The 15,962-nt window shown below is 46.0% G+C and overlaps 1 protein-coding gene across 1 annotated transcript; it reads left to right on the top strand.

Moving 5' to 3' along the window:
* Positions 1-665: 665 nt before the first annotated feature.
* On the top strand, positions 666-15,813 carry LOC128307447 (myosin heavy chain 95F). The gene is made up of 14 exons (XM_053045296.1): positions 666-1,309; positions 7,232-7,325; positions 7,424-7,683; positions 8,167-8,296; positions 8,385-9,374; positions 9,437-9,601; positions 9,857-10,080; positions 10,144-10,783; positions 10,923-11,385; positions 11,449-11,539; positions 11,681-11,820; positions 12,803-12,850; positions 13,545-13,783; positions 13,867-15,813. Coding segments are annotated over exons 2-14 (3,777 nt in total). The 5' UTR covers positions 666-1,309; positions 7,232-7,324; the 3' UTR covers positions 14,253-15,813.
* Positions 15,814-15,962: the final 149 nt, after the last annotated feature.

The raw sequence follows: 15,962 nt of genomic DNA, 5'->3' as shown, positions 1-15,962 counted from the left end.
AATCACAATTCCAACGAACAAAACGAAATCCCATACAAACCAGCTGTTTTCGGATTTCCAATACCAGCATGTTTTTCAAGAGGAAACATGTATGCCCCTCCAACGTGCATACTTTGCTACTTGGGCCATCACTTACACAAGCGATCGTGCTCATGAGTTTGATAGTATGCGCAGCGATGGCCCGAGTAACAGACATACATGTTACCTCTTGAAAAACATGCTCTCCTGGTGTCAGAGATCGGGAAACGGCTGTTTTGTATGGGATTTCGTATCAGCAAACGGGGAGTTCAAGAGAGATGGGGCATGAAAACAATGAATTACAAGCAAGCAAAGTAATTGCAGTTTAAAGTAAAAAAATACCCGGTTATCCGGTTGTCTACTTGAAGGTTTAACTCGTTCCAGCCACACAGGGAAGCCAAATTTAAATTCAAATATAACTAAATTTTCTGTCAAACAGGATTCAAAAGTGACAGCTCGATAGTTTGCTGTGTTTTCCACTTGCGTACCCCAACTGTCAGCTCATATTGGTTCAGTTTTGACGTCCGAACCAATCCGTTCCGACAACCGGACCACCACTACCAGCTGTCAGTGAGACGCCGTCGTGGAAATTTTTCCAATGGTTTCACCGCTGTCCGCTCGTTACATTCGCACGGTCATCCGGTTGGACAAGTTCGCGGCTAGCGGTGGTGCTGTGCAAAGAAACCGTTTTGCCCTTTCCAGAAGGCAAGAGCGAGAGGCGAGCCCGTAGCATGCACTGCAAAACAGCTGTGCCGTGGTGTGTATTGTGCCGTTGATAGCAATAGATTTCGTTCCGGTTCGTATTATTCGCGATATTGCTTACTATCCAGTGCCCGTGCGTCTATGGTGCTGTAGTGGTTTTGCTGTCCAGTGGGGTAACTCGAACCCGAGCAAACCCTCCCAAAACATTCATTGTTTCGTAGGGCTTCCCCGGGTTGCTTGCCGCTCCCGTAGATATACATAAAACCGGTGCGTAAGTGTGTGAGCGGGCGCGATCGCGCGTATGTGTAGGTGTGCTTGTCGTACCGTACGTGTGCTGCTTATGCGACGAAACCCCCCATTTCCACCAATCAACCGCCAACACACAACTCATTCTACAGACCCCCGCAGATATACACATACACACGAGCAATTGCATTTCCATACGCCGTACAGTTGTGTTGCTGCTGCTACTGCTGCTGCATCACGAAAAACGGTCCCTACGGACCAGCGGAAAAAGGCGAACGCTAGTGTGAGCTGCAAAACATTCCAACCTTTCAACAAAAAAAAACCCGAAGCAGCACAGCAGAAGGTAAGACAACTTAAACAAATCTTCCCTTAAAACAGTATGCATACAGCATCGTTCAATATAAATACAGCATCGTTCTTTCCAGTGTGTGTCCGATGATAGTTGCTTATTTGTACTTACAGGGCCAGAAAAGTATGTTTCCTCCCCTCCGGCAGGGGCTTGATTTTCCTTCGTTTTCAAATCACTATCTCACCATCTCGCTCAATCGCTATCTCCGCGGCTGGACACGGTGACGCGGTGAACGCGAACCGGTAGGGAAAGAGAAAGAGAGAGAGAGAGTGAGGAAAAAGACCGAGCGGGATGGAAGAAAGCAGAAGATGGTGATGCATTATCCATCCATTTCGTTCCACCCCACGTTCCGGGGGTTGCTTCCATTGGGATGGAAACCCTTTTTGTGCACTTAAAGCACCAACCGTGTGAGGGGGCGTCCGAACCGCCACCCTTATGGTTTTTTTTTTTTCGAGTGAGGTTCGAGGGTGGATGGGGACGAGAGAGAGAGAGAGAGAGAAGCGAAAAAAAAAACGGTCGATTTCCTTCGACGCTTTAGGGGAGAATGTTCCGGACGCGCATGAAGTGGACCGTCTGCACAACAAATCGGAAAGTCAAGTGGTAAAGTGTATGCCATTGTCAGCAAATGGCTTCCAATGGGCGACTTCGATGCTTAAGTCTGCTCCAGTTCTGGCACACGGGCTATTCAAGGTAGTTAAGGCGACACTTGAGGCCAACATCATCACCGCCACCGTCATCGGGCGACGGGCGAGCCCCGATGTTATAGATTGTAGTACGTTTGGGGTGTTTTTTTTTTTTGCCTATTTTCCTTATCGCAAAGTCGCAGAAATACTTCAAACGGTGACAACAAGGCCCGGTTACGATAGGAACGATATTCCTTCAGTCACCCTGCGCCGGGTTTGGTCCGGACGGTTCCGTGTGCCAAGTATCTACACACCTGCTGGAAGATAAGAAATGAGGCAGAAGGAAGAGAGAGAGAGAGAGAGAGAGAGAGAGAGAGAGAGAGATATCAGGTGCGACATCTCATCGTCTTGAAGTTGCGCCAGTACACCCTTATTTTAGTGTCTTCGTCATCCCCTTCAAATGAGCCCGGGGAAAGGAGGGAACAGAGAAGAGAACTTCTCAACCCCTTACCGCCCGTTTACACATCTCACCGACAGGGCAAACCGATTGGTTCGCGTATCGCAGGTTTCTGCGGTATCGACAAGCATTGATGAATACCCGGCAAATGTCAGACATGTCAAACATACGGTCCGCGAGTTGCTCCAATCCGGCCCCGTGAAGGAATTTTGAGTACTTTGACTGTTGTCTTGGATGAATCAGAGGCCATAAGGCAATAGCCGTGATGTAAACAACCGGGATGTATAGTAATCCATTGTTTTTATCTATTTATTTGTTATTCTGAAGAGACGGCCAGTCCGTATTGCATTGTTTTTATGTTATCATAACTTTTGTCTCGGTGCGAAAGTATAAAGGTTTATGGCAAAAATTTTGCTGTACTTGAGGTCTCTAAACTGGAAACAAACATGTCGTGCGTTAGACATGGCAAATTGGCAACAGATGCCAAACCGACCCGGCAAACCAAAACGAGTTTGACAACACTGGACAAATTGGCGTTCGTGGGTATCAGGGAAAACTAGAAAATCGAACCGGCCGCGGCTTTCCCGCACGGGCATTTTTCTTGCCTTACCTGTTTGCCTCCCCCCCGTGGGGTGGTGTTTGGTACACACACGCACAAACGGTCGAAGCGGTTACCGAATTTCTGGCCAGCTAATTGTGTGCCCATTTCCTCTCCCTCCCCTACCCCCCCAAAAAAAATCTCCTCGCACGCGCTCTCGCACCAAAATGTATGCAGGGAGCCAGAGACGGATGGCCCCAAAAACAGGAAAACATAGCGGTTTATGTAGCCTGCATCTTCTTGAGTTTGGTTTTTAATTTCTTGTTTGTTTGTGTGTTTTTTTTTTAGAGGCAACTCCACTTATGCTCTATTCCGACACGGACCGAACCGCGGTAGGGTTGAGAGATGTAAAACCATTTGCAAAACCCCACGGGGAGGGATCTGGAGAAAAGAGATTGACCGGTGGTCACTATTTACACCGTACGAAACCTGTAACCAATGATATGCATCAAAGCGGGTTGATAGACAAAAAAAAACTGGAAAAGGATGAAAAAGAGACAAAACGAGGCCACGGATAGAGCGCCACTTCCGGGTTCTTTTTATTTTTTTTGATAACTTGAAATGCGCTGGTATGAGCTTGTGTAGATAAGCGCAACTCGTCGTCAAACAGGTGGAAGAAAAAACATGTGATCAAGATTGCTTTCCCGGTCCTGGTGCGGTAGCATATCTTTCGCGTGAACTATTCACACCGAAAGTGGGCGCCGGTAGTGTAGGGAATCGAAAAGCGAACACGCGTTATTATCTTCCCTTGGGTTCCTTTTCCTTACACGGTACAATTTCGTCAATTCAAGATTCTTGCAGCATGATTGTGGAAACCCTTTATCTTTCGCCGATCGAACGGACCAGCGAAGGAGGCAGACACGAACGCGTACGTGCGTTGATGTGTGTATGGGAAACCCACGTACTACTTTGCCACACATGCTTACACTAATTGTTCATCACCAGGGGCGGTTTTAGCTTCTTTTTTTTTTTGTTAGCGAGAAACGCATTACGTGGGAGCAGTCTGATCGCTGTGTTTATGCTGTCCACTTCACTCCCCACAGTAACAGGAACATGCTAAACAGCGAAAATACAATACTACAACAAAACACAAATGCTTCGGAGCATGGTGAGAATGGCAGGGTTGCGGTTTCCACCCGCCAGTTTTGTACAATGGGACCGTGTGGAGTTGAGCTGGCGAGCAAAACATTCAACATTGCAATAGAAGCATGAGCTTGGCCAACTTACAACGTACAACAACAAAAATAACCACCTCCCTATGTGTGTGTGTGTGTGCACGGGAGGATGGGGAGCGGAGGGGGGAATGATGACACGAGGGCCCATACAAATGCACATCCAAATCCGGAACGCGCTTGCTGCCAATTGTTTATTACCTATATTGCCCTCCGCACCGGTGTGTGCAGCTTATACCACACACAAACACACACACACACACACACACACACACACACACACACACACTCGTCTCTTTCAATTTACTCCAACAATATTGTGCTTGCCGCCCGCTCTTCAACTAAAATAAAAAAAAAACCCATCCTACCGTGTCGGTTTTGCGGCGGCATAAACGCATCGCACCGCGTTGCAACGGACGTTTTGGGCACGTGGAGAGGCCGATGCGGGTAATGATGAGGCGTCAGATTTCAACGTGTCCCCCTTGTTGTTGGCCCATGTGCGGTGGCAGAGGATGTTGCGTTAGTTTGACTGAATATTGCCGATTGTACGGAACGCCTCTGGTTCCCAAATGTCAGTGGTGGCCAACCCCGAAAATTGAGATTGCTGTATATTTATATGGTTTCATAGTTTAATAATTCTTCACTATGATATTTTGACATATGCAGATTCGCTTTGTAATCTCTGCACCTTTGCGATATAGGAAAGAGAAAGAAAACGTATTTATTTTTATAATACATTGGTACTGGTTGAACGACTCTATAGAGGCCCTCTAGTTTGACTTACTAGATTAGGTAGACTACAAGCGAAACAGCAAAGCAATTGACTCGCTGATAAGTAAGCATACAACAGATTAGATTCGAATTGAATACGTGTACTTAACAAGGGCCGATATGTGATGTCACACAATCGCCAGCCAGTATTCTTTTAGTTCCGGTTAAGTCAAGAGTGATTTTGATTCAGATGCATTGATCGGAATGAATCTTCAAACCGAATTATTCACTTTAAAAATCATACGCTACGTAAATGAAAGGGCCACCAACAACTCAAACAGTTAAAATACCTGAATAACCTGGTCGATGTAACGACAGGCTTGAGTAGTGATTCATTTTAACATGAAAAAAATGGAAAAAGTAGAGTTGAACATAGAAAAAAATACCTTCAAAACAGTACATAACATCAATTTAATTTCGATTCGAGATGGTATTTAGATATAGCGCCCTTCTAAACAAGCATCAACGCTTCACATAGTTGGGAAACGTAACCTTTCTATTTTATTCTGAAAAGACAGCCACACCGACCGTATTGCTTAGGTGACGAAACCTTAATACGGTTCAATTTCTCAGAACGGTCTGTAAGCTTATGTTAGTCACTTAAATCAAATTAGTCTTGCAGTTTGTGCACCTTCACCTACACCACCAATACGATTACCTGTGCCCGTTTCGCTCTGAATCATACAAATATTAAACAAGCGTAATAAGCTTGTTAATCAATGCGATAAATTCCAATGGCACTCCACCGTATGTGTACCTTCCTGGATCCGCCCTGTACCGCGCCCTGTAAATTGCAACAAGCTGCTAATTAAAAAATTCGAAATAATCGATAAAGTTTTAATGGCCTTTTTGGATTTTTTTTTCTTCTTTAATTTTATCTCAAAAGAGGTTGCGAACCACTGGAAGCGTGGCAATTGCTGGTTCGCAAGTGATCTACAGTGAAACACCTTCGTACATGGGCGCGAATTGATGATTCACAGCATCATGCGATCCACCCAATAACTACCCCCCCTCCCCCCCCCCCTCCGAACTCCCTCTCTCCCTTCCCCGCCTTCCCTTCCCTTCCATCGTCCCTTTTTCTGGTGTAGCCAGAACATCTCCGGTTTCTTCTTTTGTAGTTTTTTTTTTGGTTTTGTTTTTCAATATGCGCAATAGAAATAGGTTACGTTTACGGCATTCAGAATTTGTAGAATTAAGCCTGCCCCCCACACACAAACGCGCAGCTTATCGACGCACCCAACATCATTATGCTGTCTCGCTGTGGCTGTTTGTGTTTGTATTTTTGTTGACCGTGTTGTGAGTGTGTACAAGCAAAAATAAAAAGAAGGGTTAGCGCAGGGCTAATTGTGAGGTAAACCGGTAAAAAGAATCTTTCGTCGATGCGTTGCTTTTGGTGTGTGTGTGTGTTGCATTATGCCCCTAATCAGGTTAGGCAAAAAAAAACCTCACCATACATTTTTTGGTTTTTGAACTGGCTTTCCCGGCTCCCGGGTCCCGCCCTTATGAACGCACGAAAGGTGAGATGGTCGCTTGTGCTGGCCGACGTTAATTTTCATACATTGAAGGCTCCCCATTCCGATCCGACCCCATGATTCGCCGCATATCTTTAGATCATCATCATCAAACGTGATGAGGAAAAGTTTCTCTACTGTTTTATCTTATTTCGTCGTTGCTTTCCGTTTTCCTTCGGTTGCATCGTGCTTCTGTGAAGCGCAAACCCTGCTATATATGCATGTGCCGGTATGTGCCGTCATTGTTCGATGATGTTACTGGCTTGTGATAATAGCCGGTGGTGTTAGAGAGTGAAGATCGGGTGCTGCGTTAACGTTAAGAAAACCCAACAAACAGCAGGTGGTGTGCGATTGATCGCACGGTGTTTGGGGAGTGGGGTTTGGGAAAAAGGGAAAGGAACCCATAACGAACATCGGAAAAAAGTGTGCCTTTTTCCCTTAAAAGCGAATGCTTCCGCGTGTTTGTGTGCGTACGTGAGTGTGTGTGTTACTGTTTTGTTGTGGTCCGAAGCCACCGGTTTGGGGTAAACGTGTTTTCATTCATTTCACTTCCGCAACCGTAACAAAACAACGGCGAGAAGGTGGGGAAGGAGGAGAAGGTGGCAGAGAAGAGGTAGACTTCGGCCAATGTGCGGCGGTGGTGAAAACTCCACGTTCCAGTTTTCCGCTCGTTGCAAGTTTTTAATTTCAAATCGGTTTTGTGATTTCTCTTTTTATTTTCACCCTTCAACATCACCGTCCCACCCTCTGCGCGGCCTGCACACCAATGCGGTACACCGAATAGTTGTGGTGTCCACCAGCGACAACCTAACGTACCCACACAAACCGACTAGACGAACCCTGCCAAAATCGCAAACCCTTCCCACCAGGGGCCACAAGTAAGTATTAACCGACGCGGCAAAAAAAAAATGGCTTTCGGGGCAACCCGACTTTCTTCATTCCGTTCCTGGTTTTGTTTTTCTCTCTCGCCACACAGTGATGCTGGATTCACAGCTGGTGTGGGCACGCGACATACAGGATGGCTACATACAGGGGCGCATCGTCGAGATCGGTGCGACCGAGTATGAGGTGCAGCCCGTCGACGGCAAGCTGCCGAAGCGTTCCTGCATCCCGGAGGACATTTTTCCCTCCTGCGAACGACCCTCGGACAACGATGACAACTGTGAGCTGATGTTTCTGAACGAGGCAACACTGCTGGACAATATACGGAACCGTTACTACAAAGACAAGATTTATGTAAGGTTCCTTTAAGGCTACTTTTCTTCATGTAGCGCAAGAGTCTAGACGTATAGCGACAATCTCGTTTGTGACTTTATTGGACCAAACAATTTTTTTTGCTAAGCTTAGTGCTTCTTAATCGGCAAAACAACAACCAAAAAGGCTTAATTTCGCTCGTTTTTTTTTCGAATTTTGTTCAGAAAATGATTGGTGAATTTAATTAATTTTATTTCAAAATCAATTTAAAATAAGTTAAATTACACACTTTTGAAATTTTAAAATGATCACTATTTCGATTAAAATTTTAACCAAACTTTGGACACTACAAAACACTACCTAAAGGACAAGAAAGTGTAAATATGAGGTTAAACCTCAATTATCAAAAAAAAATATCAAATTATTTAAGAATATTGGTCGCACATGTGATTGTCGTGAACCGTCTAGTGTCACGACCAAAGTTAAGTGTTTTCTCCTGATATGATTCTTTATAAACAACTTCAGACCTATGTAGCAAACATCCTGATCGCCGTCAACCCGTACAAGGAAATACCCGACCTTTACTCGCAGACAACGTTGAAACGGTACAGCGGTAAATCGATCGGTGAACTACCGCCGCACGTGTACGCAATCGGTAAGATATTCGTAACGTTTACCGTAACGCACATGAATCGAAAGCGCAACGAATTATTTTGCCCTGCCTTGCCCTTACATCTTTCCAGCCGATAAAGCAATACGCGATATGCGCGTACTGAAGATGTCCCAATCGATCATCGTGTCGGGGGAATCCGGTGCGGGCAAGACGGAAAGCACCAAGTATCTGCTCAAGTTCCTGTGCGATTCGGTTGCGGCAGCCGGTCCGATCGAGCAAAAGATACTGGACGCGAATCCGATACTGGAAGCGTTCGGCAACGCGAAAACAACGCGTAACAACAACAGCTCACGGTTCGGCAAGTTTATCGAGGTGCACTATGACAAACGGTGCCAGGTGGTCGGGGGTCACATCTCGCACTACCTGCTGGAGAAGAGCCGCATCTGCACGCAGAGCCCGGACGAGCGTAACTATCATGTGTTTTATCTGCTGTGTGCTGGCGCACCGCCGGCACTGCGCGAAAAGCTAGCGCTAACGAAACCGGACGACTATCGGTATCTGTGCGGATGCACGCAATACTTTACGCACCCGAGCACGGAATCACGCATCCCGGCCGGGTACAAGTCGCGCGTGCATACAACGAAAGGCCCGCTGAAGGATCCGATACTGGACGACTTGGAGGATTTCCGCCAGCTGGACGAAGCGCTCGGTCGGTTAGGTTTAGGCGAGATGGAGCGGATGCAAATCTACTCGCTGGTGGCGGCGGTGCTCCATCTCGGCAACATCCGGTTCGAGGAAAATCCGGAAGATTCGAACGGTGGCTGCCGGATCACGCAGGATTCGCAAGCGTCACTGAACGTCACGGCACGCTTGATCGGGGTGGATCCGTCCGAGCTGCGGCAGGCGCTAATGTCGCGCGTAATGAAGAGTAAAGGCGGTGGCATCAAGGGCACGGTCATTATGGTGATGCTGAAGGTGTACGAAGCGAACAATGCGCGCGATGCGCTCGCGAAAGCGCTCTACTCGAAGCTGTTCGATCACATCGTTGCGCTCATCAACCAGAACATTCCATTCCAGGCCTCTAGCTACTACATCGGTGTGCTCGATATCGCCGGTTTCGGTAATAATCGCTGCGCAAACTCTTCAGCACATTGCTTCACCCTTTGTTTCCACTTTCCACAGAATATTTCACGGTCAACTCGTTCGAGCAGTTTTGCATCAACTACTGTAATGAAAAGCTGCAAAAGTTCTTCGACGATAATATACTAGCGGCGGAACAGGTACTGTACGCGCGCGAAGGTTTAAACGTGCCGGAAATTAAGTACACTGACAATCAGGACATTATCGGTAAGTGGAACAAGATGGTAAATGTAAAACAGTATCGACTAGTGTCGGATGCATCTGTTTCAGATTCAGTAATATCGATTTCAAAGATTTATGCTCAAACATGTATAAATCATCCAAGATTTATGACATAAAAGGCTCTTCAAAAGGCTTCATCCGCCATTGCTTTTGAAAGTCGAATTGAAAGACTCCTCATGTCCTCAATGTCCCTTCTTTAATGATTCATATGAATGAACACAAAATCCTTTTCTTACACAGAGCTGATCGAGTCGAAGTCGAACGGTATCTTTACGCTGCTGGATGAGGAATCGAAGCTGCCGAGACCGTCGTACGCACACTTTACGAACGAGGTACATTCCGCCTGGACCGGCCACTACCGACTGTCGTTCCCGAGAGCATCCCGGCTCAAGGCGCACCGTTCGTTGCGCGACGATGAAGGGTTTTTGGTTCGCCATTTTGCCGGTGCCGTGTGCTACAATACGGTAGGCAATGCATCATCCCACGCTGCGCCAGTATACTTATCCGTTTGCTTTTCTTATTTGCAGAACCAATTCATCGAGAAGAATAACGATGCGCTGCACGCGTCCCTGGAGGGATTGGTGCAGGAGTCAGAAAATGCGCTGCTAAATGCGCTATTCAGTGGCGGTGGTACTGGCAAGATGCCGATAAACGTCGGCAAGCTATCGTTTATCTCGGTCGGCTCCAAGTTTCGGTCGCAGTTGAGCGAACTGCTGGAGAAGCTGCGCAACAACGGTACCAACTTTATACGCTGTATCAAACCGAACAGCCGCATGATCGACCATGAGTTTGAGGGCAGCTTGGCGCTGGCCCAGCTGAAGTACTCCGGCACCAACTCGGTGCTGGAGCTGATGGAGTACGGCTATCCGTCGCGCGTACCGTTCAACGAGCTGTACAACATGTACAAAAGCTATCTGCCGCCGGAGCTGGCCCGACTGCCACCGCGCACCTTCTGCGAGGCGATGCTGATGTCGTTGAAGCTGAACTCGAACGAGTTCAAGTTCGGCATCACGAAGGTGTTCTTTCGACCCGGAAAATTCGTCGAGTTTGATCGCATTATGCGCTCGGATCCGGAGAACCTGAAGGCGATCGTCGCGAAGGTGAAGAAGTGGCTAATCCGTTCGCGCTGGATCAAATCGGCATTCGCAGCGATATGCGTCATCAAACGTAGGCCAATCGTCTTATGCACACATGTTATTTAACGCTTCAGTTTCTTGTTTTTTCAGTGTTTTACTATTTGACATCGCCCGGAAGATTCCACCTCCACTGAACGTTTGTTTTTTTTTTTTTTTTGCTCAATTTTTAGTGAAAAATCGCATCATCTTCCGTAACAAATCGGTCGTGCAGCTGCAGAAGGTGGTCCGTGGCTATCTGGTGCGCAAGAAGCATCAACCACGCTACCGTGGCATCGCCAAGATAAGGGCGGTCGAGAGCAATCTGAACAAGATGCACGCGATTGCCGAGCAGCTGAAGATGGACCGGGAAAAGATGCAGGCCAACATCCGGGACGTGCAGGCGATGCTGACTGTGGCGATCGCTAAGATACGAAACAATCCATCGATTGGTGCCGCCGCGATTGATCAACAGTACGCGGAGATTATGCGCAGCTTGGACACGAACATGAAGCTGATCAATGCACGCCTGCAGGAGCAACGGAATGCCGAAGAGCAGGAGCGGCTGAACAAAATCAAGCTCGCAATGGAGGCCGAGCGCCGTGCCAAGGAGGAGGAAATGCGTCGCCTCAAAGAGGAGGAAGAAAACAGAAAGAAGTGAGTATGATTTACTTTCGCTTTCGCTTACCACAATTACTAATGGCACATGTTCGTTCGCAGGAAAACGGAAATAGAGGCACGCCGCAAGGAGGAGGAAGCGAAACGGCTCCGCCAAGAAGGCGAAGATCGGAAGGCAGCCCTTGCCCTACAGGTACTGTCATCCGCACTAGCCCTTAGTACGGCGGCGAAAGAACTTCGGTCACTGCTCGACCGGGAGGAGCGCGACAAACACCAAACCGCGCCCGTGTACGCTTCATATGCTAATCGGTACTCTGTTCTAACACCTACTCAGGCACAGCTGGAAAAGGAAGCGCAGGAGGACATACAGTATCGGCAGCAGCTGGAACAGGAGCGTCGCGATCACGAGCTTGCCCTCCGTCTGGCGCAGGAATCGAACGGACAGGTCGAGGACAGTCCGCCCGCGTTGAGAAAGTATGCAACAACCGTATGGTACACACACGGTACCAACGCCATACGGCAAACGCCTAGTTTCGTCATCTGTGTGTTCTGTGTGTGTGCGTGTGTAGTTAAGCACTAACATCCACTAGACGCGTGCAGCGTCTTCTTCATCCTCCTTGTTGTTCCGTTCGCTGGTTCGCTTCTAACCTCGGTGCTTCTCTATTACCGGTGTCGGCGTTGTTGTATTTCCCTTATTGCTTGTATATTTCGCTAGCCTAGCGTTGTGTATTTTGGGTAGTTTAATACGGTGCTGGGTGCTTCACGTTCAAATAACCTAACATTAGTCAAATTTATTGATCTTCTCGTTTCGGTGATGGTATTTAAGCAATTGTACAATTAACTTCCAGCAATCTACTGCAATACGCTTCGTGGTCTAATTTTGTGGAAATTAGTTTCTACCAACTAGTCGTGTGTGATCATAATCCCTTTGAACACTTATACAACATCTTTAAAATAACACTACTCAAGGGTCTCTCTACTTACGCTCGTAACATTTTCTCCTCCGTGAAAACTCTTCCCTATCTTTAGAACGCTCAACCTTTGGGAATGCATAACACCTGTCGTTTAAACTTTAATACAATCTTCCAATCACTATCTTTTTCTGCCTACACAAACGATAAACTTCTCGTATTTCCAGCTATTTCCGGCTAAATCGATTTTTTTTTTGTATCTCGGTAAAATAACTTAAAACGCTTAACTAAACAGCTTAAGCAAAAGCTATCGTTTGTGTAGTAAATAATATCTTGGTCGTATATTCTCGCACTGGTCGTAATTTTCGTAAACACTCATTTAGTCAACCTCATCAGTCTCTGATCACAGCTGGTCTACAACCCAACCCCAACCTCTTGTTTTTCCACGGCTTCTCAACCTCAAAAACACCACCACTACCACACGGATCACGAATTTTCTATTTTAACTATGTTTGTTTCAATGCATTTTCCAACCCATTCTCCAGCGGTACGCCAGAGGTCACGCCATTGGGCAACGCAAACCGATTGATAAGGTACATTGTAAAATACTACATTACACAAAACCCACAACACTCCTACCCCACACCCAACCGATCGATCAACACAAGCAAGCAGGAAACGAACAATCCTTCCCTTATTTCCTTCCTTGTTTTGTTCTATCGTTTTTTTTTTGTTTTACTTTTATTTTCTTCAAAACATTTCATTTTTGTTTTGTATTTTTTGTGTTATTTTATTGTTTTGTTTTAGTTTTTTTATTAATAAATAATAAAGTATCCATTTGAACGCCCTTTGAAACGTCCGCAGGACGTGAATTCCATTTTATAAATAGTGTGAGATGGAAACATTGACGTGTTTTTTCCCTTCTCATCACTTGCAAACTGTTTCTATGTAAAAAACAATTAATATGAACAAACTGTACATACGTATATCAACAAAAACGATCGTGTGTATTTTGTGTGGCAAGAGATTTTTGTTTTATTTGCTCCACCGTTTTATACAGCTCCATTAAGATAAACACTAATTTATTCATCCTCCTCCCACCCCATTCGAGCTGCGTCACCTTTGCCACTTGTAATTAGAAATTCTTTTCCCATTTTTATATATATAAATTTTCATAAACCCTCATTCAGAGATGGCAAAGGTGATGTAATTCTATTGCAGATAGAGCTAAACATTCGCCCTACACCCCTCATGTTAATAACACTTCACTTTGACATTTTGCGACAGATCGGAAGCAATCCGGGCACAACAGCAGCTGGTTGAGAAGCAAAAGCACGATCTGTCGAAGTGGAAGTACTCGGAGCTGCGTGATGCGATCAACACCAGCTGTGACATCGAGCTGCTGGAAGCCTGCCGGCATGAGTTCCATCGCCGACTGAAGGTGTACCACGCCTGGAAGGCAAAGAACCGCAAGCGCACGACGATGGATGAGAACGAGCGAGCACCGCGCAGTGTAATGGAGGCCGGTAAGCAATAGCAGTACCATTCGCCGTAGTGATGCACCGTTGCGAGTATTCCAGGTTTTGTTGACATGCGCTTTCTCTTTTAGCGGCACGTTCCGGTCCACCGAGATTGGCTCCGAAGCAGGAGATCGTACCGACCGGTAGCGTCCATCGTTACTTCCGCATACCGTTCGTGCGGCCGACCAACGGCGGCCCGGAGGTGGCAACGGCTGCCAATGCGGACGACAGCAAACGGAGCTGGTGGTTTGCGCACTTCGACGGCCAGTACGTTGCACGCCAGATGGAGCTACACACGGACAAGCCGCCGATACTGCTGGTGGCCGGCAAGGACGACATGCAGATGTGCGAGCTGAGCCTGGAGGAAACCGCCCTGACCCGGAAGCGCGGTGCAGAAATTCTGGAGCACGAGTTTAACCGCGAATGGGAGCAACACGGCGGCAAACCGTACAACCGACTGACCCCGAGAAAGTAGTTCGGTTGACTGGTTGTCGCCCACGGTCGACGGCGGGAGCGTCGTTTTTAGCTAAATTTGATGTTCAACAATGGACGGTACACACTTTCCCTCTTGTTGCGCCCGGGTAAGCCGGACGTTGGATAATTTGAAGCTACTTTGACTAGCACTTGATGTATCCTTAATCAGTATCCTTTATTCCTTGAGTTCCATTCCACCAGTATTAACAAACGTTTTACTACGCGAATGGAGTATTACTAATATTATAATGATTATTATTATTATTATTACCAGTAGTGGTGCTTCCGGGCAATGCGTGTATCAGAACCTTCTTCCAGACTCTCTCTCTGGCGAAGAGGTTATTCACACTCTTGAAAACGCTAGCCTAATAATCAGTACAGGCAGTCCCCGAGATACACTATTATAGCGGACCGGATCCCCGAGAGGATCCGATGGAAGTAGGCTTCAACCTTTGCGCGTACTATATTCAGCAATTCCGACGACTTTTTGTAAACAAAAATTAACAAAACATTAATGCATCAAATAAGAAGGACATACTAACAATTTTTGAACTGTAATGTTTAAATTTTGTGCTATAAACTAGCCCAGCTGTCCATTTTCAATGAACCGCGTATAAGAGAAGGTACCGTGTACATCGGGGACTATCTGTATACCATTTTCAATTGACTAATTAAACCACATCTGCGTACAACTTGTATCGCGCGGTTTTGCGCAGCAAACCTTACCCATGGGTGCTCTAGCGCCGGATAAAAAATATGTTGTCACGTCCAACATATCCATATTCCTTCTACCGATTGCATTTGTTTTTTGTCTCATTCCAACTTCCTTACAATGCCAACCATTTAAACGGTGCTACTAAAGACCCATTCCCCCGAAAACGTTTTGTGCACCACATACCTATATGGGGAAAGTGCCATATAGGGGAATAAAAAAGGAATTGTGGTACAGTTTGTCAAATTTGCAAAAGAACTCCACTTGTTCTTTTCAAATTTCCAACACTTTGCTACATTTTCCGCATCCTTTATACACCTTCCCTGTACGGTGCGTGTATGCGGTGTCTTGGTTAGGTGCCTTTTTATCAGTAAACGAAACGATAATTAATATATATATATAAATATATGTATGTAATAGATATGTTACAATTGATGATCGTGTGCAGAAAATAGGAAACGGAAGCGAAACTTTCCTTAAGCACGCGCAAACTCGATAGCGCGCGCGGTTAAAGGAATGCGTTGGTACAAGAAACGTTAGATGTGCGTAACATGTGTGTTTTGTGCGTTTGTGAGGATAATCAAAACAAAAAACAGAGGAGCAAAAAAAAAATCTTTAAAACAAGAAAATTTAAACTAAACAACAACAAAAAAAAATGCAAGAAGAAACAAATAACGTCTAACGTTTCCCTCGAGACTGGTTTTTACTGCTACTGCTGCTGCTGATCAACCTTTATTATATTATTAAATAATCTATATCGATTTACCTGGCGGAAGATGATGCAAACCAGAATTTAATAGGAGAATTTATTTTGAATGCTATATTTAAACAAAAAAAAAGCTAAAAACAACCGAAGGCTAATAACTACGAATAAATACAAACCGATGGGTGATTTCAAAAACCGGTTAGTTGTAGTGTAATGTGTTTTTATTACAGTGGTAGATCTCGTTGGTGTTATTTATTTACGACATTACCTGTAACTTGTCGGTGTTGGTCGTT

Source organism: Anopheles moucheti, chromosome X (genome assembly GCF_943734755.1).
Source record: "Anopheles moucheti chromosome X, idAnoMoucSN_F20_07, whole genome shotgun sequence".
NCBI classification, from domain to species: Eukaryota; Metazoa; Arthropoda; class Insecta; order Diptera; family Culicidae; genus Anopheles; species Anopheles moucheti.
The sequence above is the reverse complement of the archived record's forward strand: the minus strand, read 5'-3'. Positions and strand labels throughout refer to the sequence as shown.

Coding starts and splice junctions, on each gene's coding strand:
- LOC128307447 (XM_053045296.1), top strand. Junction 7,684..8,166: donor ACTACAAAGACAAGATTTAT/GTAAGGTTCCTT, acceptor AAACAACTTCAG/ACCTATGTAGCAAACATCCT. Junction 9,602..9,856: donor TGACAATCAGGACATTATCG/GTAAGTGGAACA, acceptor TTTCTTACACAG/AGCTGATCGAGTCGAAGTCG.